At 42.1% G+C, this 23,501-nt stretch overlaps 1 protein-coding gene across 1 annotated transcript in view; it reads left to right on the top strand.

The window, feature by feature from the left end:
- Positions 1-23,501, top strand: part of LOC126151609 (uncharacterized) — a gene marked incomplete at its 5' end in the record, with an annotated part of 71,174 nt that overhangs the window by 15,124 nt on the left and 32,549 nt on the right. The window contains 2 exons of the mRNA XM_049915954.1: positions 10,963-11,088; positions 20,984-21,091. Coding sequence (XP_049771911.1) covers positions 10,963-11,088; positions 20,984-21,091 — 234 coding nt within the window. The remainder of the gene's footprint in view (positions 1-10,962; positions 11,089-20,983; positions 21,092-23,501) is intronic.

Raw genomic sequence — 23,501 nt, 5'->3', positions numbered from 1 at the left:
CTGCCTCACTCGCTTCCCAACCCCTGCTTCCCTTTCATGTCCCTCCACCCTTGTAACTGCCATCTGGTTTCTGTACAAATTGTAAATAGCCTTTCGCTCCCTGTATTTTACCTCTGCCACCTTCAGAATTTGAAAGAGGGTATTCCAGTCAACATTGTCAAAAGCTTTCTCTAAGTCTACAAATGCTAGAAATGTAGGTTTGCCTTTCCTTAATCTTTCATCTAAGATAAGTCGTAAGGTCAGTATTGCCTCACGTGTTCCAATATTTCTACGGAATCCAAACTGATCTTCGCTGAGGTCGGCTTCTACTAGTTTTTCCATTCGTCTGTAAAGAATTACTATGTTTCATATTCGTGAAGAATAGCGTCACGGCACTCAAAAGTGACAGGGAAATGATGAGGAAGGGGTAACTTTACACCGAGCTGTGGTACAGGGTGGAGGAGAGGAAACGTATGTTTTTTCAACCGCTAGTACGCGGCGACGAGAGTGAGGTATTGACCTTGAATGTATGTCGAGAGACTGCCCATACAATGCAGTTTCAGTCACTATGTGAGACGGGTGTTACGATTAATCGAGGAAAACCCCCAGTTGGGAAACGGGGCCAAAATTAGTTGGTCACTGTAGAGTTGCAATTTAATTTCTTTATTCATTACTTCAACCATTAAAAGTCATTCAGATCCAAAAAGCTAGCAGGCATGAGTGCCTTTTCAAAACAATTCACTTTACAGTTAACGGCGAAGCCATTTTACTTAAAACCGGCTGTCATAAAACATTGGTGACAAATATAAATTTTCCAAGTAATTAAATTATAAACTTTACTTTACCGTTAATAGCCAAGCCATTTTACTTGAAACAGACTTTGATAAAGCATTTAATAACAAAATTAAAACTTTCCAAGTAATAAAACAAAAACACCAACTGCATACAATATCGCAACCGAACATGTAGGGAGCCAACTTCTTTTAAATTTTGCCACAACAAGATGTTAAATTACATTTGCTCGCTAACAGGGAGGCAGAACTAGCACTTCCAAAGAATGGCAAGTAGATTAAAGTAATCAAAGTTACTGTAAAATAACTAACAGTTTTAAAGCCACGTAATTTTAAAAAACCACCAATGAAAGGCAAACTTAACCTTTTTAAACAGTGACCAAATACAATCGGAGTAAAATACAACCATTTAACATTTTACAATAACTAACAACTTTAATACCATGACCTGGGATAGAAATAATTAACCGACCGGGTGTAAGGGCGGCCACAATTGTCTCACGAAGGATGCTCAGGCTAGAAGCGGACTAACAGACCCACAAAGCCTCACATCGACCCCACGCGAGGCCAGGGGAGGAGGAGGAATCAAATCAGGAACCATAATCCCTGGCCAAAATTAAACTTCCTCCCAGGCAGTACTAATAAGAAGTCAAAATATCACTGTCTATAATTACACCGGCGACAGGGACAGGAAACCCGAACGCAAGAGGCCACAAGGCAGAAAAGGCGCTGGTTGCACAAACCAAAATTCTTCAATTAACATCTAAACCTTTAACCAGCTTAACTTCCAGTTTATCAGAGAAACAGCAGGTGAACTCCGATGCAAAGGTTCCTCACATCCGACCGTGTCCACGTCGCCAGCGTACCCAACTGGGCACAGTCACGCAGCCACGCGCTCTGTCACCGGAGCCTTCGTCTTCTCTGCACCCACGGCGGCGAAATACCACTCCTCAGGTTAGGCGAGTTACTGGTCCATCATTCCCGCCTCCAGACGGACAATTTAAAGACATCCTTTGCCGTGCCGCTCCCACCAAGTAGTGACTCGGAACCACAGCCGTGGCCCCCGGGTGTTCACAGCAAGAGCTTACAGCCTTCCCGTCAACTCGTCCCACTCGTCTCGCACCGCCAGGACAGACCACGCAGCTTCTAGGAACAACAGCCAACTCTCCACAACCACGCCACGCCGCGGTCTCATCCTACGACATTCTTTAATTCCCGATTTTTAAGACCGACCGACCGACCGACTCGTCACCGCTAGGCAGCCAACCGGCCATCCCCCCAAAGATCTTATTCCCTTACACAAGGCTAACGGGGAAGCAACGACTCGGAGATCGATAAGACCAGACACGCCGCCAGAGGGGGATCTCAACAGAATCGTACGCAGCATAACTATAAATATGAAAGATGGAATGGAAGGACTCAGAACAATATTAACAGCGTGATATATGTTGAGAGCCGACACACGGCTCACTATGGAGCGCCGTGTGTTCGTTGTCGAGCAGTACTTTAGAAACTGTGATTCCGTAGTCACAGTGCAACGTCTTTTGCGTCAAAATGTTAGAGGTGGACGTCGAGGTGCAGTATCTGATCGAAATACTGTACTCCGGTGGGTTGCAGCGTTTAGAAGTACTCGATCTGGTCTTCCCCGTTCAGTTGGTACTCCGGAAAATGTAGACCGAGTGAGAACGGCAGTTCTTGCTAGTCCGAAACGATCGGCTAGGCGACAGGCTGTAGTCCTGGGTTTGTCACGTCGTTCGCTTCACCGCATCTTACATGATGACCTTAAGTTTCACCCGTACAAGATAATGATCGTGCAGCAGCTTAGTGAAGGGGATTTTGTGCAGCGCAGAGAGTTTTGTCGGGTGATGTGATGTGATGAAGCACATTTTCATGTAGACGGTTACGTCAATGTTCAAAATTGTCGGTATTGGGCGCCGGAGAACACACATGAGTTACACCAAAGGCCTCTCCACAGTTTGAAAGTAACAGTGTGGTGCTGCACTTCAAAGATGGGGATTGTTGGGCCCTATTTTTTTTTTTTAAGAGGAAGGAACTGCAGTTACTGTGACATCAGCGTGCTATGTTAAACAAGTTTCTTCGTCCAGAAGTTGAAAGGCGTCAAGTGAACTTGAGAGAAATATGGTTCTCACACGGTGAGAGCATCCGTGGAAGTGGTTCGACATATGTTCCCAGGACACGTTATTTCTACACTCCTGGAAATGGAAAAAAGAACACATTGACACCGGTGTGTCAGACCCACCATACTTGCTCCGGACACTGCGAGAGGGCTGTACAAGCAATGATCACACGCACGGCACAGCGGACGCACCAGGAACCGCGGTGTTGGCCGTCGAATGGCGCTAGCTGCGCAGCATTTGTGCACCGCCGCCGTCAGTGTCAGTCAGTTTGCCGTGGCATACGGAGCTCCATCGCAGTCTTTAACACTGGTAGCATGCCGCGACAGCGTGGACGTGAACCGTATGTGCAATTGACGGACTTTGAGCGAGGGCGTATAGTGGGCATGCGGGAGGCCGGGTGGACGTACCGCCGAATTGCTCAACACGTGGGGCGTGAGGTCTCCACAGTACATCGATGTTGTCGCCAGTGGTCGGCGGAAGGTGCACGTGCCCGTCGACCTGGGACCGGACCGCAGCGACGCACGGATGCACGCCAAGACCGTAGGATCCTACGCAGTGCCGTAGGGGACCGCACCGCCACTTCCCAGCAAATTAGGGACACTGTTGCTCCTGGGGTATCGGCGAGGACCATTCGCAACCGTCTCCATGAAGCTGGGCTACGGTCCCGCACACCGTTAGGCCGTCTTCCGCTCACGCCCCAACATCGTGCAGCCCGCCTCCAGTGGTGTCGCGACAGGCGTGAATGGAGGGACGAATGGAGACGTGTCGTCTTCAGCGATGAGAGTCGCTTCTGCCTTGGTGCCAATGATGGTCGTATGCGTGTTTGGCGCCGTGCAGGTGAGCACCACAATCAGGACTGCATACGACCGAGGCACACAGGGCCAACACCCGGCATCATGGTGTGGGGAGCGATCTCCTACACTGGCCGAACACCACTGGTGATCGTCGAGGGGACACTGAATAGTGCACGGTACATCCAAACCGTCATCGAACCCATCGTTCTACCATTCCTAGACCGGCAAGGGAACTTGCTGTTCCAACAGGACAATGCACGTCCGCATGTATCCCGTGCCACCCAACGTGCTCTAGAAGGTGTAAGTCAACTACCCTGGCCAGCAAGATCTCCGGATCTGTCCCCCATTGAGCATGTTTGGGACTGGATGAAGCGTCGTCTCACGCGGTCTGCACGTCCAGCACGAACGCTGGTCCAACTGAGGCGCCAGGTGGAAATGGCATGGCAAGCCGTTCCACAGGACTACATCCAGCATCTCTACGATCGTCTCCATGGGAGAATAGCAGCCTGCATTGCTGCGAAAGGTGGATATACACTGTACTAGTGCCGACATTGTGCATGCTCTGTTGCCTGTGTCTATGTGCCTGTGGTTCTGTCAGTGTGATCATGTGATGTATCTGACCCCAGGAATGTGTCAATAAAGTTTCCCCTTCCTGGGACAATGAATTCACGGTGTTCTTATTTCAATTTCCAGGAGTGTAGATATGGTGATGTTTACTGGCCCCCCTCGCTCACCCGATTTGTCGATGTGCGACTTCTTTTTGTGGGGATATTTAAAATCAAAAGTGTACATGAACAAGCCTCGCACAATCGATGACCTGAAGAATTCCATTCGTCAGGAAATTGAAGCCGTGCCGAATGAAATGTTGGTGAGAGCCATGCGTAACTTCAGGGAGAGGATCCAAATTTGTATCCAACAAGACGGACGTCATCTCAAAGACATTTTTCTATCCTAATTAAAGTATGTATATTTCAAACCTCTGTCACTTAATGCTTGTTTTTATTATTTTTATCAAACCGTGTTCGAGTCATTCAGTAGTGAAAAACATGGCTTTTTTTTCTGCTCCACCCCGTATTTGGCTACCTTAAAATCAGCAGATCGTTGTCAAAATCCTTGCTAATGAGACACCCAGAAATTTCGGATTGCAGCCTGTAGCACAGCGACAATTCATGCATTTCACGAGGCATTTTGGCTACCTTAAGATCGTCACATCGCCGACAAACCATTACAGCAAATTCCGTGAGTATTACCACCTTCAAAATTTCATGTCGGAAGACCCAAAATTGGTGCCTGCACACCACACAGTCATGTTCGTGAACAGGAAATTCACTACCTTACCATCGCCCGATAGCTGTCAAAATCTAAGCAGCAAGTTTCAGGTTTGTACGCAAGTCTCTCTTCAAAATAGCAAGTCGAAAGGTCAAAAAATTCGCCCTGTGTAGTTCGCATCACACTCTTGAGTATACGTACACTCCTGGAAATGGAAAAAAGAACACATTGACACCGGTGTGTCAGACCCACCATACTTGCTCCGGACACTGCGAGAGGGCTGTACAAGCCATGATCACACGCACGGCACAGCGGACACACCAGGAACCGCGGTGTTGGCCGTCGAATGGCGCTAGCTGCGCAGCATTTGTGCACCGCCGCCGTCAGTGTCAGCCAGTTTGCCGTGGCATACGGAGCTCCATCGCAGTCTTTAACACTAGTAGCATGCCGCGACAGCGTGGACGTGAACCGTATGTGCAGTTGACGGACTTTGAGCGAGGGCGTATAGTGGGCATGCGGGAGGCCGGGTGGACGTACCGCCGAATTGCTCAACACGTGGGGCGTGAGGTCTCCACAGCACATCGATGTTGTCGCCAGTGGTCGGCGGAAGGTGCACGTGCCCGTCGACCTGGGACCGGACCGCAGCGACGCACGGATGCACGCCAAGACCGTAGGATCCTACGCAGTGCCGTAGGGGACCACACCGCCACTTCCCAGCAAATTAGGGACACTGTTGCTCCTGGGGTATCGGCGAGGACCATTCGCAACCGTCTCCATGAAGCTGGGCTACGGTCCCGCACACCGTTAGGCCGTCTTCCGCTCACGCCCCAACATCGTCCAGCCCGCCTCCAGTGGTGTCGCGACAGGCGTGAATGGAGGGATGAATGGAGACGTGTCGTCTTCAGCGATGAGAGTCGCTTCTGCCTTGGTGCCAATGATGGTCGTATGCGTGTTTGGCGCCGTGCAGGTGAGCGCCACAATCAGGACTGCATACGACCGAGGCACACAGGGCCAACACCCGGCATCATGGTGTGAGGAGCGATCTCCTACACTGGCCGTACACCACTGGTGATCGTCGAGGGGACACTGAATAGTGCAAGGTACATCCAAACCGTCTTCGAACCCATCGTTCTACCATTCCTAGACCGGCAAGGGAACTTGCTGTTCCAACAGGACAATGCACGTCCGCATGTATCCCGTGCCACCCAACGTGCTCTAGAAGGTGTAAGTCAACTACCCTGGCCAGCAAGAACTCCGGATCTGTCCCCCATTGAGCATGTTTGGGACTGGATGAAGCGTCGTCTCACGCGGTCTGCACGTCCAGCACGAACGCTGGTCCAACTGAGATGCCAGGTGGAAATGGCATGGCAAGCCGTTCCACAGGACTACATCCAGCATCTCTACGATCGTCTCCATGGGAGAATAGCAGCCTGCATTGCTGCGAAAGGTGGATATACACTGTACTAGTGCCGACATTGTGGATGCTTTGTTGCCTGTGTCTATGTGCCTGTGGTTCTGTTAGTGTGATCATGTGATGTATCTGACCCCAGGAATGTGTCAATAAAGTTTCCCCTTCCTGGGACAATGAATTCACGGTGTTCTTATTTCAATTTCCAGGAGTGTATAATCGCTGATGGGTTGGTTAACTGAACTGAAACGTAATCTGCGCAGAGGTAAAAGAGAGCACAGCGTTGAATGCTATCTCAGTTTTTTCGTCGCAACTCGGTTTACACAAACTTTCAAAAATGTTAACTCGGTTTGGCGTAAACCTGACTTGCCCGTCGCTAGAAGCGGCGGGTGGGCAAACGTGCCGATGCCACACTTGTGCCTAGTCCCGCGTAGCTCGTTCCCCCTCCTCTCTTACACACACGACACGCTCCAAAATGGCAAAGCGGAACATCCAAAGTTACGTAGTTCGAGCGCCCGTAGCGAGACGGTGTGTAGGGTTTCACGCAGTTCCTGTTTTCTTTGCCTTATTGATTTCCAGCAGTTTCTTACTTCGTGTTAAAGTATCTCGTGATATTATTTGTGTATACTTTTTTCCTATTATTGAGCGAAAGTGTTTGTTCCCGTTTTTCAAATTACACCATGTTGGTCGGATTCCCAAACAAGAAAGACTTGGGCAGCAGTAAGAACGCGACTGAGTTCCAGCAGCAAAGCAAATCCATAGTCCAATGCTATCGAGAAATGCAGTGATATGTTACCGGCGGAGTAGAAGCAATAATTAAAAGAAAGAAAAACCTTGCTACCGTACAGGCAAGTTGTGGCGTAGCTTGAAGAACTATCCACCGTGTGTGTCGTGAGGAGAAATCTATCACAATCAGTTTTCCACAAAAAAATATTAGTAACCAAACTAAACGACTTATCAAAAGATGTTGTCAGGCGGACATTCTATTAATTTTACAACAATGGCAAGCACTCAATGTCAGAAAAATGAACGCAGTCAAGTGACGTATTGGACTCCAAAATGATGAATCCGCTGGGTACTTCAGATGACTATTTGACAAAACTTGCGTAAGTCAAAACCATTCACTGAAAATTCAACATAAGATCATACAGCCCACCCGTTGAAAATTACTGTTTGGTACACTGACCTAGGTTTGGACACCTGCTAACGGTGTCTTCATCAGAATGAAATTTTGATAAACCCTAGAAAATAATACAGAGGAAAATTTAGTGTGAAAAAAAAACGCTTTAACCATGATTGCAGTTGTCATGCGGTACGAAGGTTACTTACGTAAATTTACATAAAAAACAGTAGTCCGATTTTAGCTATGCCCAAGACAAAAAATAAAATGTAGCGTTCCAGCCTTTGCCACTTACACCTAGTTAGGAACATCAGACAGATCGGCCCAATGGCTTACATTGCTATTAATACAAGTTGGGCCGCGGACAGTGATATGTGCTCATTTGAAAAACCGAGCGAGGTGGCGCAGTGGTTAGCACACTGGACTCGCATTCGGGAGGACGACGGTTCAATCCCGTCTCCGGCCATCCTGATTTAGGTTTTCCGTGATTTCCCTAAATCGCTTCAGGCAAATGCCGGGATGGTTCCTTTGAAAGGGCACGGCCGATTTCCTTCCCCATCCTTCCCTAATCCGAGCTTGCGCTCCGTCTCTAATGACCTCGTTGTCGACGGGACGTTAAACACTAATATCCTCCTCCTCCTCATTTGAAAAATTACAACAGAAATAACTGGAGAAAACGACAGTTTATATTTGTTTTGAAAACAAAGGAAGAGAGATTAATGTATCGTTGAAAATGCACACTAGTAAAATAGATTAAGTAGAAATAAGAGCCGTCTATTAGACACATCAGAATCACGTAAAATTATACAAAAAATTTGTACATACAGCTATACAATCCAGAAAATCTTTGCATAGTACATATCTATGAGATTCAAAGAAAATGTTTCGGGACAAGAGGAAAGTAAATACGGTAAAATTAAGCAATCAAAATCCCGCGAGCAGTGGATTAAAACCTTTGAAAAATTTTTGTTACATAATCATTTAGGATGAGACCACCGTCTTTAGAAATAAGCTCGAAAATATGCAGCTCTTCCGAGTACATGGAGCCTATAACCCTTCATTTCTCCATGTAAAATGGAAATGTCTTCAGCGATTTTTGGTTTTTGTCCGGAAATTAGCAGATGATCAGCAATAGTAAATTGTGTACGTTAGTGCCTCGTTTTCCCAATAAATGTTACTCGTGCCTGACACTAAAAGACCTTCCGGTTTGTCGTATATAATAAACGGGACACGTATAAGTGGTTTTATACGCTCCTGAATTGTGTACAGGAGCAGCAGTAGACTCGAGATTGTGAACGAAACATTTTTGCTAGCTATGGATTCAATCAGAAAACTACGAATTTTATATGAAATAGGATCTAAAAATGGACTCGAGAAACATCTTTTTACTCGTTACTGTCAGAAACAGCATTGTTGCCTAAAATGGACACTTAAGCGTCAGTTTTAACTTTGAAGATATTTTCAATTCACGTAGGGGGATTCCGGGTGGCGAGAGGAAGGGCATGCGGCCACCCTCTGACACTTACATCGCCAAATACATAGTAACAAGGCCGACCCCGCGTTGGAGTGGGATAAAGACCCAAATCAAATTATGATTATTTTATAGGATTTATCAAAATTTCATTCCAATGAAGACACCCTTAGTAGGCGTCGAAACCTGGGTCAATGTACCAAACAGTAATTTTCAAGGGGTTTGGCTGTAAAATCCTATGTTGAAACTAGTACAGTTGCTGAGTAACAACCCTAGTGAAAACCTTAAAACAAAAAAAAAAAATAATTATTGTGAGGCACACAATGCCTGTTGGGTGAGCAAAGAATTAGTTTCTTCAAAAAAACCAGTTGGTTTAGAGATGTATCAAAATGAACAAGTCAGTAGATTACCATCTGGAAATGAACACATTGACGTTGGACTGATCATGCATTTTTGTCAGCATGCTAATTTGCTTGAAATTTCGGTACTTTCATTTTTCATTCTGACAGACGTACATTTAGACTTCATATAAAAACATAATACCTAATGTTGTCTAAAATAATTTTACACACTGTAGACTGCAAATAACAAATTGTACATTGCTTCCATAACGATGTGACTGACACAGCCTGAATCAATATTTCACCACAAAAACATAAGTACATTGATTTTGACGTAAGCAGAAAAGATTATGGTGATAGAGGTGCCTGTGTGTCATAGTATGACGGCAGCGCACAAACAGCCACCCACCAGTACGCCTGACCAGACCTATGTTTAGGAAGTTTACTGACCTGTAAACCACTTTCCTCAGTAGCCTTCTACTTCTGAAAGTTCACTCTAGAACATAAATGGTTTAGAAGATATTTTTTAAATACACTACCTAACAAAAGAAGTCAAGCACCCTTTGCACTCGTCTCTCTGGTTCATTGCCTTTCTGCTGATGCCATTACAGCCTGACTGTTTTGTATTTACAATTGTTAGTGATTGTTCAAAAATGTTTAAGATGATCTCTGAACCCACAGACTGAAGTGCATTCAGTAATACTGGCGTGGAATGGGTGTCCTTCCATTATCAATCATGGTTTGATTGAGAAAATTTGTGAAAATATACTGTTTGCAATAAGAATGCTTTTTCATGAATTTTTGCAACCTTCAAAAACTGTTTTGCCAAGGTCTGTTTAAAGATGCAACAAGAATAATTACCATAAAATGTAACAATCCAGAGCTATTTTTGTGTGTTTTATTTTTGATAATAAAAAAGTATAGAATATAGATAAGTATTAGCAAAGACATTAGGTTGAATGTCTTTAAATGTTTACAAAGATAATACAATATAATCAAGTGGAAGCTGGAGTACACACTGGGATTTCAAAACCCCATCAAGAAAATAACTGAAATTTCAAAATTATTGCTTTCTATGATTCAAACATTCTGCAAATCAACAGCTTGACAATGATTTTGAAGGTTTCTATGTATTACATATGGAACAGAAAGCAAAAAAGAAAAATATGTTAGTAGTGATATCTTAGTAAGTGAACATATCGCTGCTATATTTCAATGCTGTCTACAGTAGAAGAGTATGTGTCATTTGGAAAACAGTCACATTAATGGTAATATGTCATTTACTGTTCCACTGTGTATTTTGGTTCACACCATCATCTTCAGGTGGTGAAATATGTATTGGTATTTACATTCTGGATCTTAGCGTGAAGCAGAATTTCCTTTTTTCTATGCTCCATAAAAACCTAACCTCTACTGTCATCTTTCTTTTTGTGTCTCAAAACCTCACTTCCATACAACACTACTGGCAATCCCATATTTGTAGTGTATGGTAGTCCATGCAGATTGTGAGAAGTTTCTTCCCTACCTCTTCATGTAATAATGGCACAATAATTCAGTGGTGCTGCATGCCTATAACTGTGATAGTACATTTACGTATGTTTTCTAGTGAGGAAAAAAGAGACATGTTTCTAAATGTTTGCACTGTCCACAGGGTGACAAATTGTCATCGTATGCCGGGATCCAGTATTCACCACAAGACATGGCAGAGTACGTGTTCTGGACTGGAGATGAGAAGGGAGTGACGCTGGCCATTGAAGAGTTCTTGCAGGAAGGACTGGTGGGTATATCCAAGCAAAAACAATTTCATGCAGCATGTACTGAACTGATTCAATCTATCAAGGATATGACAATGCGTAAGGTCATTTCTACAGTTCTCTGTTATGTAATTAGTGGCTGTGAATAAAGTGACAGTTTAGACCACTTGGGCTATGTGGTGGAAGGGGAGGTCAATTTATACTTGCCTTCACAATGTACCCAAGGTCAGTCTGCTACACGTAACAGTTGTGTATTTTTTTCTCTCTCTCTACTTGTCCTAATAACTATATCATGACGCATAATGGAGCAAATGCTCAAACAATGGTGCGTGATCGGGTTCAGCAGCAAAGTAGGCAAAAGTTACACCAGTACCAATCAACTTATCCATCATACCTGTGGTGGCTCTGTTTTATCATCTTCACAAGTTTCAATGTGGTTGAAGACTGCTGAGGGGGGCAAGTAGAGGCGACCAACAATTCCTGCTCTGGACACCCATCAATTGTTATGGCTTCTACCATCTTCCTTGATGTTGACCACTTCCTCTCTGATGGCTCCATCTGTCCACACTACACCTACCAACAGTACCTGGGTTCTGACATCTATCATCCCTCCCATACATCCTGCCATTCAAAGACAGCATATCTGCAGTGTCAACAACTCCCTTCCTCAGTAGGCTGAGAGTCTCACCAAGGCCTCCCCAGACCTAGTTCACAAACAGGTCTGTAATACCATTTTCTTTCACATCCCCAAGAACCAGCTACAAAGGAGTGTCCCCCAGTACCATCCCAAACTAGAACAACTTCCTTCACCAGGGCTTTGATTACTTGTCGTCATGCCCCAAGTGAGGGATACTGTACCCGTGATCATTCCCACCCCTCCTAAAGTGGTATTCCAACTTCCACAACATCCTAGTCCAGTCCCAATCCCAGCCTGGTGCCTGTGGTAGACCCAGGTACCAAGACTTGCCCAGTCCACTCACCCAGCACTTCCTATTCCAGTCCTGTCACAGGCTTATCCTACCCCATCGGAGGCCAGGCAACTCATGAAACCATTACCGCCATGTACACAACTCTCATTTGTGTAAAATAAAAGTGCCTGCGGGTGTAAAGGATAGGGAAAAACCTTTTCAATTAGATGACTGAACCTGGGATATCACATCCATTCACACCATATGACTTTTACTTTTACTTTTACTTCATGTTTTTATGTTTTCAAAATCAATCCCAAAATTTTTTTAAGCACTAAATGAAAAGATGAAAAAGTTTAAGCCATTCAAAGATCTGTAATTTTGCACCTCCATAGATGCGTGCATCAGTGTGCTAGACTGCCGTAAGGAAGTCTGTGGTTCGATTTCTGGTACAGCCAGGGATTTTTCCTTGGTTAGAAGACTGGTACGGTGTGCAGTCAGCCTCGTGCTACCAGTTGAGGGGCTCCACATCACTAAAACTGCAAATGGCCAGGAGACTGGTGTGCTGACCCCCCATACCTCCACGTCGCATCCAATGACGAAATTGGCAGAGGATGACACAGTGGCCGATCAGTACTGATGGGGTCTATGGACAGAGTTTACATTTACACTGTTGCCTGTAAAAGGTGGTCAGCACCCCCCCCCCCCCCCCATGCCACCACTCATTTCCATCATGCTACCTGCTATTGTCACCTCAAATCCTCATTTAAATGCAGCAGGAGGGTTTCTATACATGGTAATGTGTATGAACAAAGAACTCCAAAAATAACAGTAAAGTTTTTACACATAATAACCTTATATTAAGATAAAGAAACTTGTATCCAAAGAAAGTTTCTTTAAAGAATTTCAGTTACATTAGTCAAAGTATACTTTTTTAAAACTAATTAATTGTTTTCCTAATACTGAAACACATTTTTGTTGAATTTTATATTTGTAACATGTTATCATTGATTATCTTTCTGAATAATAATAAGGAAAATTGCATACTAACAAGACTTTATTGGAAACTACATGGTCTTTGTCTACACTGAGAATCACTTATCTGCTGTGTTGCATGTCTCGAACCTCAGAAAAACAAATTGGTGTATGTATTTTGCCAAAATGCAATTTTCAAAGGTGATCATTTAATCCTGTTGGCTTCTTACATTCACTTCTGATCACCTTTTATAAATTGAGGCACAATTTTCAGACAGGGGTATGAATCTATAATTATCAGTATTCATTTGCATATTACAGGTACATCATTTTGCCAACCATTCTGAGCAAAATAGCTTCCCAAAAAAGTACAGATTATGTAACTGACTAGACACTATAAATTTCCATTGAATACAGGTAGAGCATACCACAATGTACACCCAGCTTCACTGTCCCTAAATTGGCACAACATAACAAACTGGGTCAGGCAATCCCCTTTTCAGAGTTGTGAGTGCAGCATAGAACATGTACTGGCATCACAGTAGCCTACAGAAGTTAAAATATTAATTTCCAGAATGAATGTTTCACTCCTGGCATGTGAAATGTGTGTGCAGCATCAGGACATGAAACCAGAAGTTTGCCTTTCACCACCAGTCTCTTACCGAATGAGATACCCAGGTATAAAGTGCAACCCACCCTCACTGCTTTACTTGTGTCGGTATGTAATCTTATACTTTTTGAACTTCTCTGCGTACCTCATTCGGTAAGTAATGTTCCAGGTTTGCGTCCCAGCTGTGGTCACAGTTTCGAGGTACCTTTAGGTATTAATTGCTACAAAATTGTATTTAAAAGCATCATTTTAACCAAAGTTAAAGGATTTAACTTCCTACCTGCCTCTGATTTAACTAACTTGGAAAGTATCTGCATTCTAATGAACATACTTATATGTGAGGATTTTCAATAAAATGGTCATAACAAGATGAATTACTACAAAATGCACATCATACCTGCACATTCTACAATAGTATCACTGAACGCCATGTTATTGACACTTTTGAAGTGATCCATAAGTTCACCAATATCAAAGTCAGCACTCTGCCATGTGTAATGAAGTACTGGTGTATATACTTCAGCAGATACTTGGTTGTAAATGACAGAATGCATTTTTGTAATAAAGAGTGTCACAATTTTGGCTGCATGTCCCTAGAATGTAGTTTAGGAAAATCTGTTATTCTCTTTGCATGTATTTCGTGTTGACTGAAAAAATAAATGTCAGGAGGTTGCACATATTTTGTAGTATGATTTTTGAAACTACATCTCTTCCTCCAGGAGCTTCCAGTAGTACTTGCACATCCATAACAGGAGCCACAAAACACTAGTGACTGTCGCCAAATGTGGATTCAGAGCTGACAGGAAAAAATGTCTTCAGGCATTCTTTCTGCTTGTGTCTGCATAGACATTTGGGGGACATCATTTTTCCATTTCCCTTGACACACAGGGTTCAAACTTTGTACTTGGTTCTTGGAAGCATATATAGACTCAGTTTGTCAATTGTCCATCAATTGACGTAGCAACATATGAAGGGGTACCAAAAGAAACTAGAATTATTTTTTAAAAGCTGTATATTTTCAAACTGTTTACAAAACAACCTTATCCAGTTCAAAGTACTCTCCATCACAACTAATTCATTTGACCCACCAGTGCTTCCACCGTTTGAAATCAAATAAAACCCAGTAAATCCTGTAAACCTGAGATTCATCGCTATGTCCAGTGTTGTAATTAACAATAATGGAGACAAGAACTGCATTCTTGTGCTTCACCAATGCACACTGCTTGATGATATTGAACTACAGCATGTGATTTCCTTTGAAAACTGTATTGCCTTCTATTTTCTTTGGCATGTACTCCAGTATGCTGTTAATATTCCTTTTAGCCTTCAGGAGCTTGTCACATGCATTTAAACTTCTGACAGAGAATCATCGCTTAACTTCTCTCGTGTGTCGGCATCAAACATTCTGATGACACTTAGTATCAGAAGAAGGTTGGAATTCCCTTTTACTACTTGCACTGACTGTTCTGTAACTTCGCATATCACTACCACCTCCAATGAAGTGTTCGCCATTATCATCACTAGCATTAGAATTATGTGTTAGTGTTACAACAGTATCCGTTTCTTAATGTTGAGTGTATTTTTGCACTATAATAGATACCAGAAGACATGCAAATGATTCATCTTACACACCAATACCATATTGACAAAAAAGAGTTCACTGTAACTTCTTCTCAACCAAGTGCAATACATTAGCTGGGTTGATTACCAATCACTGGCCCATCTGAAAATTACACGAAATTTAACTACACATAGACACCACACCATTTCTACTGGTCTCAACTGGCACAGCAGCAGAAAAGTGTCAAATTTAGCACGGTACACTCAGCAGCATCTAATGGACAAGTGCAGAGGTTTGCAGATAAACAAATGTCACTGGGACAATAGGGGACTTTTAAATGATCCATCACAATATTGTGGTGTAAATGCTGAAGCCCAAATACTTGTAGTAAAATTATTATTTTCAACTTACAAGAAATCATTTCATATAGCAAACCTCACAAGTGTTGTCTATGATTTTGGTGCACCATACTTTGTCAACAGCTTGAGAACAAATAAGAGAAAAATGTTACATTGTACATCAGTTTAAATTGGAGTTGTTAAAAATGATCTTTTGCTTACCCTCACTGGTTGTCCGTTAGTACTTGTTCTTGTTGCTGGAACAGTTTTCTCCTAGTTGGTTGATCCTTCTTGGGAAAACAATTTCAGGGTTCTGTTTGTTTCAAAATATATTTTATAGTAGATGTCACAGACTGTTTCATTTTGCCACATTAGCTTTTTATTAATAATCGCATCCAATCCACACAAGGTCCTGAGTGCAACTCATAAACTGCACAACTGCCACCAAGAATTTTCATCAAAGGAGTTACATCAAAGATAATTATCACATTGTTAAGAAAACAAGTACATCTATGTTTCACATTCCTCCAATGTTTTACACATGACTCAGTAATCAATAATCATTAAAATAGTACTAATAACAATAATGAAATTTTACATCATAATAAATTATACAAATAAATAACAAAAACAGTACACAGCAAAAAAACATACAGCTGCCAGAACACAAAAAATGTAAATATGCTACTCTTTAAAAGACGGAGAAGTGGGGAAGCTGCTGCCTCAATCCACATTTCGCCTGCCTTCCTCACCAAAAATTCTGGCATGCAAATATATTCACACTCTTTTAATACAGAACATTATAAATCCTTTTATATGGTCTCTCTTTGTAGTTCAGCCTTCATACTCAGTATCTCCCTCTCACTGCCACTAGCTATATGAGTCGCTCCCACTAGCTCTCTCTCTTATCCCCCCTTCCTGCCCTCTGTCAGTGCCTTGATCTCTTTGTTTTGCTCCTTCTCTGCCACATTTGCTGTCTCTCTGTCCCACTGCCATTGTCTTTGTCCCATTCATTTTTGCTCCCACTGCTACTGTATTTTTCTTTCTCATTTTCTGCTGGCTTTCTCTTCAAATCCCATGGTATCCTCTATGCACAGTGTTTTGACCCCTAGACTAGGATATAGGGAATGTGGACAAAATTTGTCAGTCTTAGTGTGTCCAAACCTTCCTCAGTCACCCCCACTTCTTGGCCTCCAAGCGTTTTTATGGTCTCCACCCATCTCTGTTTTTCATTTCCACTGTCTCCCCTCTCTCTTTGTTACTACCACCACCCCATCTCTCTTTCTCTTTTAATGCAACATCCACTTTCCCACCATAACTGTCCCCTTTCTCTTTCTGTCCTGCTGACACTGTCTCTCTCCTCTCTCTTTCACCATCACTGTGCACGTGCCACTGTCTTTCAGCACAGAAAAGAGTGAACATCTGTGCACCCCAAAATTTTTGGTGAGTAAGGCGGAATGAGGATTGAGGCAGCCGGTTCCCCACATTCTTGTCAGAGTCTTTGATATGCTCTTCTTTAGGTCTTTTTTGTGGTCGAACAGAAGCATTTCTTTTGCTGTTACAGTAGCTTCACCAGCTTATATAAAATGGATTTTGTAGATCAGTCAAGTGTTGAAAATTTGTTTATATACTTTGACAAATATAAATGACAAATGCATAATTTAAAACAAAACCATCTCCCATCCAGAGCAAGTTCACTTCAGGCTACACCTACAGTGTACCAAAAAATGCAATGTTTGATTTGCAAGTACAAAGAATGATTTTTTGTAAGGTTCTTGTACCACCATAGAATAATTTTCATGACAAGACAGTCAGTAACAGCATGACATGCCCATTGTACATAGAGAGTGCATCACGAAGTTTTATTGGTAAAACATATGCTGACCAACAAGGCAGTTTGGTGAAAGAATCCTTTTGATGACCCCAAACCCTTTGCCATGTGATCACTGCTTCAGTTAAAACTACATTTATGTCTCAGTCTGGATAGTATGTGCATATTTTACATGCTTAAGTGCAGTAACTTTGAACCTCTGGATCTCAGTATCAGATAATGACACTGAAACAAGTTTCAAAATCGAAATTAGAGAAGCTGCCATCCACACAACTGGTACTTTTGTATCAGAAAAAAAAAATCGATATTTTCTGTTTTCTCAGGAACTGCCCATGAACAAATAAGCCACTTAAGACCCAACATTGACCGCACACAATGCAAAAGAATCAACCAACTTTGCTGAGCTTGAGGAAGAGTGTAATGTTTACATTTTGACCCTGTGCTGTAGGACAGCTCCCTGAAATATCACAATTTCACTTGCAGCTTTTGGAAAATATTGGTACTGTGCCCTGTCAGACACATAGGAATGAAGCACACTGACAAAAAGAAATTGCATAAGAGTGGCACTAGTAGTGCAATGCTAATGCAGTTCAGGTTTGCTTTAATGGCCATTAATGTTAGTTATGTTTGAGACTGGACATCGTGAGCTGATGTTACTCAGAAATGACTTTAAGGTGTCAAAGATGTCATTTACAACACCTCACTGATGTGTGATAAGGCTATGAGATGATGGATGTTCCTTCTGTGATACTGCAGTAAATCTTGACAGAAATGTAGCCACTGTAAACGATTGCTGGTATCGGTAACCACAAGAGTGTACTGTCACAGGAAGACAGTGCTCTGGACGGCCACAATGCACTACCAAGAAGGAGTTGATTTGATTTGATTTGATTTATTTCGTGTTCCATAAGTCCAACTGTGTTGGATACACAAGGACGTGGAACGAGTCAGTTTTTTTACAAATACAGTCTGATAATCTTATAGCATATACAGAAATTTGAGTACATAATTATATAAAAATGTATACAGTAAATTCTTTGGGCAGCAATACAGAAAAAGAAAATACATATTTTCTTAGAATCATTAAAACACTACAGAAAACAGATATGGAGCACACACAGTTACAGAGCTCAGGTTAAATAAAATTGATAGTGGCATTATGTCAACTTGTATTATATAGTATTAAAATATTACAATTTATTTAGTTAAAAATTGATGTAGACTGTAAAAAGCTTTTTCTAGCAAAAATATTTTTAGTGCTTTCTTAAACTCACTATTGTTATGAATCTTTGTCTTTATTTCGAGAGGAAGAGCATTGAAGAGTTTTGCTCCAGTGTAGTGGACACCCTGTTGTGCCAAGCTCAAATTTCTGAGTTCACTGTGTATGTCATTCTTCCTCCGTGTGTTATGCTCATGATAATGACTGTTTGGTTGAAATATATCTATATTTTTACAAACAAAACACATGAGAGAAAAAATATATTGGCATCTAGTTGCGTATATTTTAAGATTACGAAAACTATTTCTACAAGAGTCTCTTGGGCGCAATCCACATATAATTCTTAAAGCTCGCTTCTGTGAAATGAACACTTTCCTTGCTAATGGCTGGTTGCCCCAAAAAATAATTCCGTACTCAATGAGACAATGAAAATAGCCATAATATGCCACTTTTGCAGTGTTAGGTTCAACACATGTAGTGACAACCCGTAAAGCATAGGTAGCAGAGCTAAGCCTCTTACAGAGATCAATAATATGTGAAGACCAGTTGATTTTCTCGTCAATGTGCACTCCAAGAAATTTTGTTGTTTCCATTCTAACTATTGGTTGATTACCACATGTCACACTTATCTCTCTCTCTTTTTCTGTTTTTGTACAGAATTGAATAAAGCTGGTCTTACTGGAATTCAATGAGAGACCATTCACCTTGAACCAATTAACCGTATCTGAGAGTATGTGATTAATGAGTTTCTCAAGAGTGTTGTCTGTTCTACTGCTCATAAAAATTGTGGTATCATCAGCAAATAATGTAAATTTACATGGCAGGCATGTACATGATGGTAGATCATTTATAAAAAAGGAAGACGATAGCACTCATTGTATGACTCTGGGGCATCGTACTGCACCAACAGAAGCAGTTGGAGCCACAGTGACACAAAAAATTGTAACAAATTGGTTACTTCAAAGACAGCTCTGAGCCAGACACTCTGTAGGGTGCATTTCGCTGACCTCAAACCACCATCATTTGTGACGTTAGTGGTATCAAGTGAGAGCTCACTTGAAGGCAGGGTGCAGGTTTGTTGTTTTTTTCTGATGAAATCTGGTTCTGCCTCATTTCCTATGACGGCAGAATGTACTGGTTGTGACATGGCTAGTTGATGGCCTGCAACCAATCTGTCTGCATGCTAGATGTAATGAACCTACGGACAGGGATGTGATTTCTTATGACAGCAGGAGCACTGTCATGGCTATCTCGTGCACCCTGATTGCATATTGTCAACCTGGTGATACGGCCTGTTGTACTGCAGTTTGTGAACAGCACTCCAGGTGGTGTTTTTGAATAGAATAATGATTACCCACATACTGCTGTTTTAGCTCAACGTGTCCTACAGAGTGCCAGCATTTTACCTTAGCCTTGTTGATCACCAGATCTGTTTCCAGTTGAGCACATACGGGCAACAACTCCAGCATCACCCACAAACAGCATTAACTGTCCCTGTGCTGGCTGACCAAGTGCATAAGGCACGGAACCCATCCCAGAAACTTACATCGGGCACCTGTACCAAAAAATGCATGTACATCTGCATTCGACATTCTGGTGGTTACACTGGGTGCTAATATTGCAGCATTTCATATTTGCAATGACTTATCTCACATTTACATTAACCTGTGGTCTAGCAATGTAAATTACTTAAATATGTTACCTAGACAAAAATCAAACAATGGAAAATCCAGGATGGAATGTAATAATATTATGCTAAGGGAAGTTGCTTCTTATCATATAGCGGAGATGCTGAGTCGCAGATAGGCACAACAAAAAGATTTTCACACTCAAAGCTTTCAGCCAATGGCCTCTGTCAACAATAGGCAGTGTGGTTTCAGTTGCCTGAGACTGCAGTCGTGTGTGTCAGTTGCGTTTGCATGAGTGTTTCTAGTGTTGACAAAGGCCATTTGCCGAAATCTTTAAGTGTGAAAATATTTTTGTTGTGCCTATCTGTGACTCAGCATCTCCACTATATGGTGCTTAGCAACTTTCCTCCACATAATATTGTTACCTAGACAAATGTATTCTTGAAATTTCATTACTCTCACTAATTAGTTTTGGTGCTGTGATATTTTTCTCTGTCAGTATTTTAATATATTGTGTCCTATATTAATTATTGCTGTTGCTTAGTAAACAGTAAGAGTGTAACACTGACCAGTTTTATTACAAACCATCATGTGTTATATAGTAACAATATTTAGGAAGTCAACTTCACCTATTTTTTTTTTCTGGTACTAACTAAAAGAAGAATCAGCATACCAAACACAGAACTCCTGCCCCCAATGTCCGCACCCCTTTCCATTCACGCACTCCATCAAGACATCGTAGTGCACCCCAGGGGCAATAATGCACAGGTTGAGAATCAGTGGTGTAATTGGTGCAACAAGAGGTGAGGAAACGGCTTTGACATTCACCGACACTGTCGCTGTTGCAGATGACTCGGGAGGAGGCTATCCGCTTCCTGCAGGACATCAAGCTGAACCTGGACCTGCTGCAGCAGCAGTTCTCCCAGCAGAAGCAGCAGGAGCAGCAAATGGCCAAGGTGGGCACGCCACCACAAATCTCAGCCCTGTATCACAGCTGAGTGCATGGGGACTCACTTTTTACTCCATGTAACTGACAGCTAATACACTCCAAGAAAAAAAAAATACATTTTTCTGAAACTGTATACATGTACGTCACATCTACCAATTTCCACCCCCTTTGGGTAATTCATTTGTGGTGTATCTTTTCTTTTTTTGTAATAGAGTGTACTTGGGTCATCCAGTAATTAAATTTCCCTTTTCTTCAAAAGAAATAGATAGACAACAAAACTTTATTGGTAACAGGTACAACAAGTTACAAATCACTGGGCGAGTGAGAAAGCCACAGCTGGAAAAATCCATTTGAATAAAGAAATAACCATAACAGCTGCCATGAGAAGATTTAGTGATCCCCCATTGGTTCTCAAGTATAGTCACATCCTCAGGTGCCAAACAATTGACCTTTTTAGACATGTAAGCCACCCCTCAATAAAACACAGATGTTCTCTGTCCTCATCATAGAATAGAAATGCAACCATCAAAACTTGACATTGGACTACATATTATCAGGTTTGTACAGTTGCATTTTTATGCTGTAGTCAGTATGAGGACAGCCTGTAATGTTGATGGAGGGCTTCAATGTTTAAAAACGTTAATTATGTTGCACCTGAGTATGTGACTTTATAGTCATGAAAGTAGTTGTGAACAAACAGAGAATTAGTAAATCTTCATATGACAGCTGCTGTAGTTATTTATTTATTCAAACAGATACAACAATGTCTGAGCTATTTCTGAACCAGAGTCATCACCAGAATTTTACACCTGTCATATCATGGGGTCAATTTTTGTATTCCTGTGGCCTGTGAAAGGAACCATTGTGTGACAGTCTGCTCTTTACCATTATTAAAATGCTGACTAGGCAGGAGATTCTTGACGTGCAAGAAAAGATGGAAACCATTGGTATCAAGACCAGGACTATATGGCTGATGATGAAGCAGCCCCTTCATAAAAACTGTTGTGCGCCGAACTGTATGTCGGCAAGCACTTTCACAGAAAGTGTTGAGCACTCTATACCTCTTTACTTGAATAGCTAGTCACAATTTTCACAGCGTTTAATGGTATTGGTGAGCAGTGTGTTGTAAAGTAACACTCTGGTAGAGAGATGTATAACCGTACATCTACTTAGCTTCTTTGTCACCTGTTTGCATGTATTGTGTATGTGGATGGATGCCACACATATTCAAGGTGGAACAGCACAGTGTTACACTGCCTATGTGGACACTGTATAATCTCCTTGAGTTGGTGTCCCATTTTGGAGTAGTGCAGTGCACCATCAAAGAAATGACAGTGCTGAGTGACATCACAGCAGAATTGTCAAAAATGTTATTAATATGAAGTTTGATCTCAAGGTGGACAGACGAGCATTGTCCCCATTTACTAAGTGTCGAAATATTGTACGTTGTGACACAATACAAGGAGTCATTGGCAGAAGAATTATTTCCCATTCATTGGTAGAAAGTCACGAATTGCTTGATCATATCTCACAACTGCAGCAGTAATTTAGTCCCTCAAACTGCAGTTCCACAGTCCAACACAAAAACTTAATTACAAGGTGCAACAGTCCAGAGCTTCCAAATAACAACAAAGCTAAATCTGAAGACACATATACAGGGTGTCCCAAAAAGAATGAGCCAATTTTAACTTGTAATAACATTGAGAAAAATGTCACTAGGTAACTGAAGCAGCTCTAGATGTATTCGGCATGGACTAGAGTTTCAGAAAAAATTCACTAGATGTCACTACGAGCGCTGACCTGCAGTGTGCAACCAGTCTCGTGCAATATGGCATCTACGCAACAGAAGGAATATTGTGTTATTGAATTTAGTTGTACTCAATCAGTGATCGAAATTCAGCAGGTGTTTCATATTGAAATTCGTGCTAAACCACCATCACCCAAGAACATTCGACCACCATCACCAAAGAACATTCGGTGGTAGTATAAACAGTATGAAGAAACAGGGTGCCTCTGTAAAGGCAAAAGTCCTGGCCTGCCACGCGTTCCTGAACAGACAGTGGAACAAATCCGACGAGCATTTGAGCAGAGCCTCCACAAGTCTACACATCATGCTAGCTGAGAACGTGCATTACCGTGTGGCATCGATTAGTCCTCAGACCACACTGATTACAGCTGGTACAAGCTCTTCAAGATACTGACAAAGTGAAGTGAGTGAACTTTAGCAATGCTATTCTAGAGGACATGAAAGATGACACTTTTATGCCATGGTTGATATTCAGCAATAAGGCAACTTTCCATATTAGCAGTAAGGTTCACCATCATAATGTGCGTATATGGGGGCTCAAAAATCCTCATGAAACAATTGAACATGAACGTGATTCACCAAAAGTGAATATTTTTTGTGCTGTTTCGCA

Source organism: Schistocerca cancellata, unplaced genomic scaffold, assembly GCF_023864275.1.
Source record: "Schistocerca cancellata isolate TAMUIC-IGC-003103 unplaced genomic scaffold, iqSchCanc2.1 HiC_scaffold_1076, whole genome shotgun sequence".
In the NCBI taxonomy this organism is placed as follows: Eukaryota; Metazoa; Arthropoda; class Insecta; order Orthoptera; family Acrididae; genus Schistocerca; species Schistocerca cancellata.
Note: the sequence above shows the minus strand (reverse complement) of the source record. Positions and strands in the feature narration are given on the sequence as shown.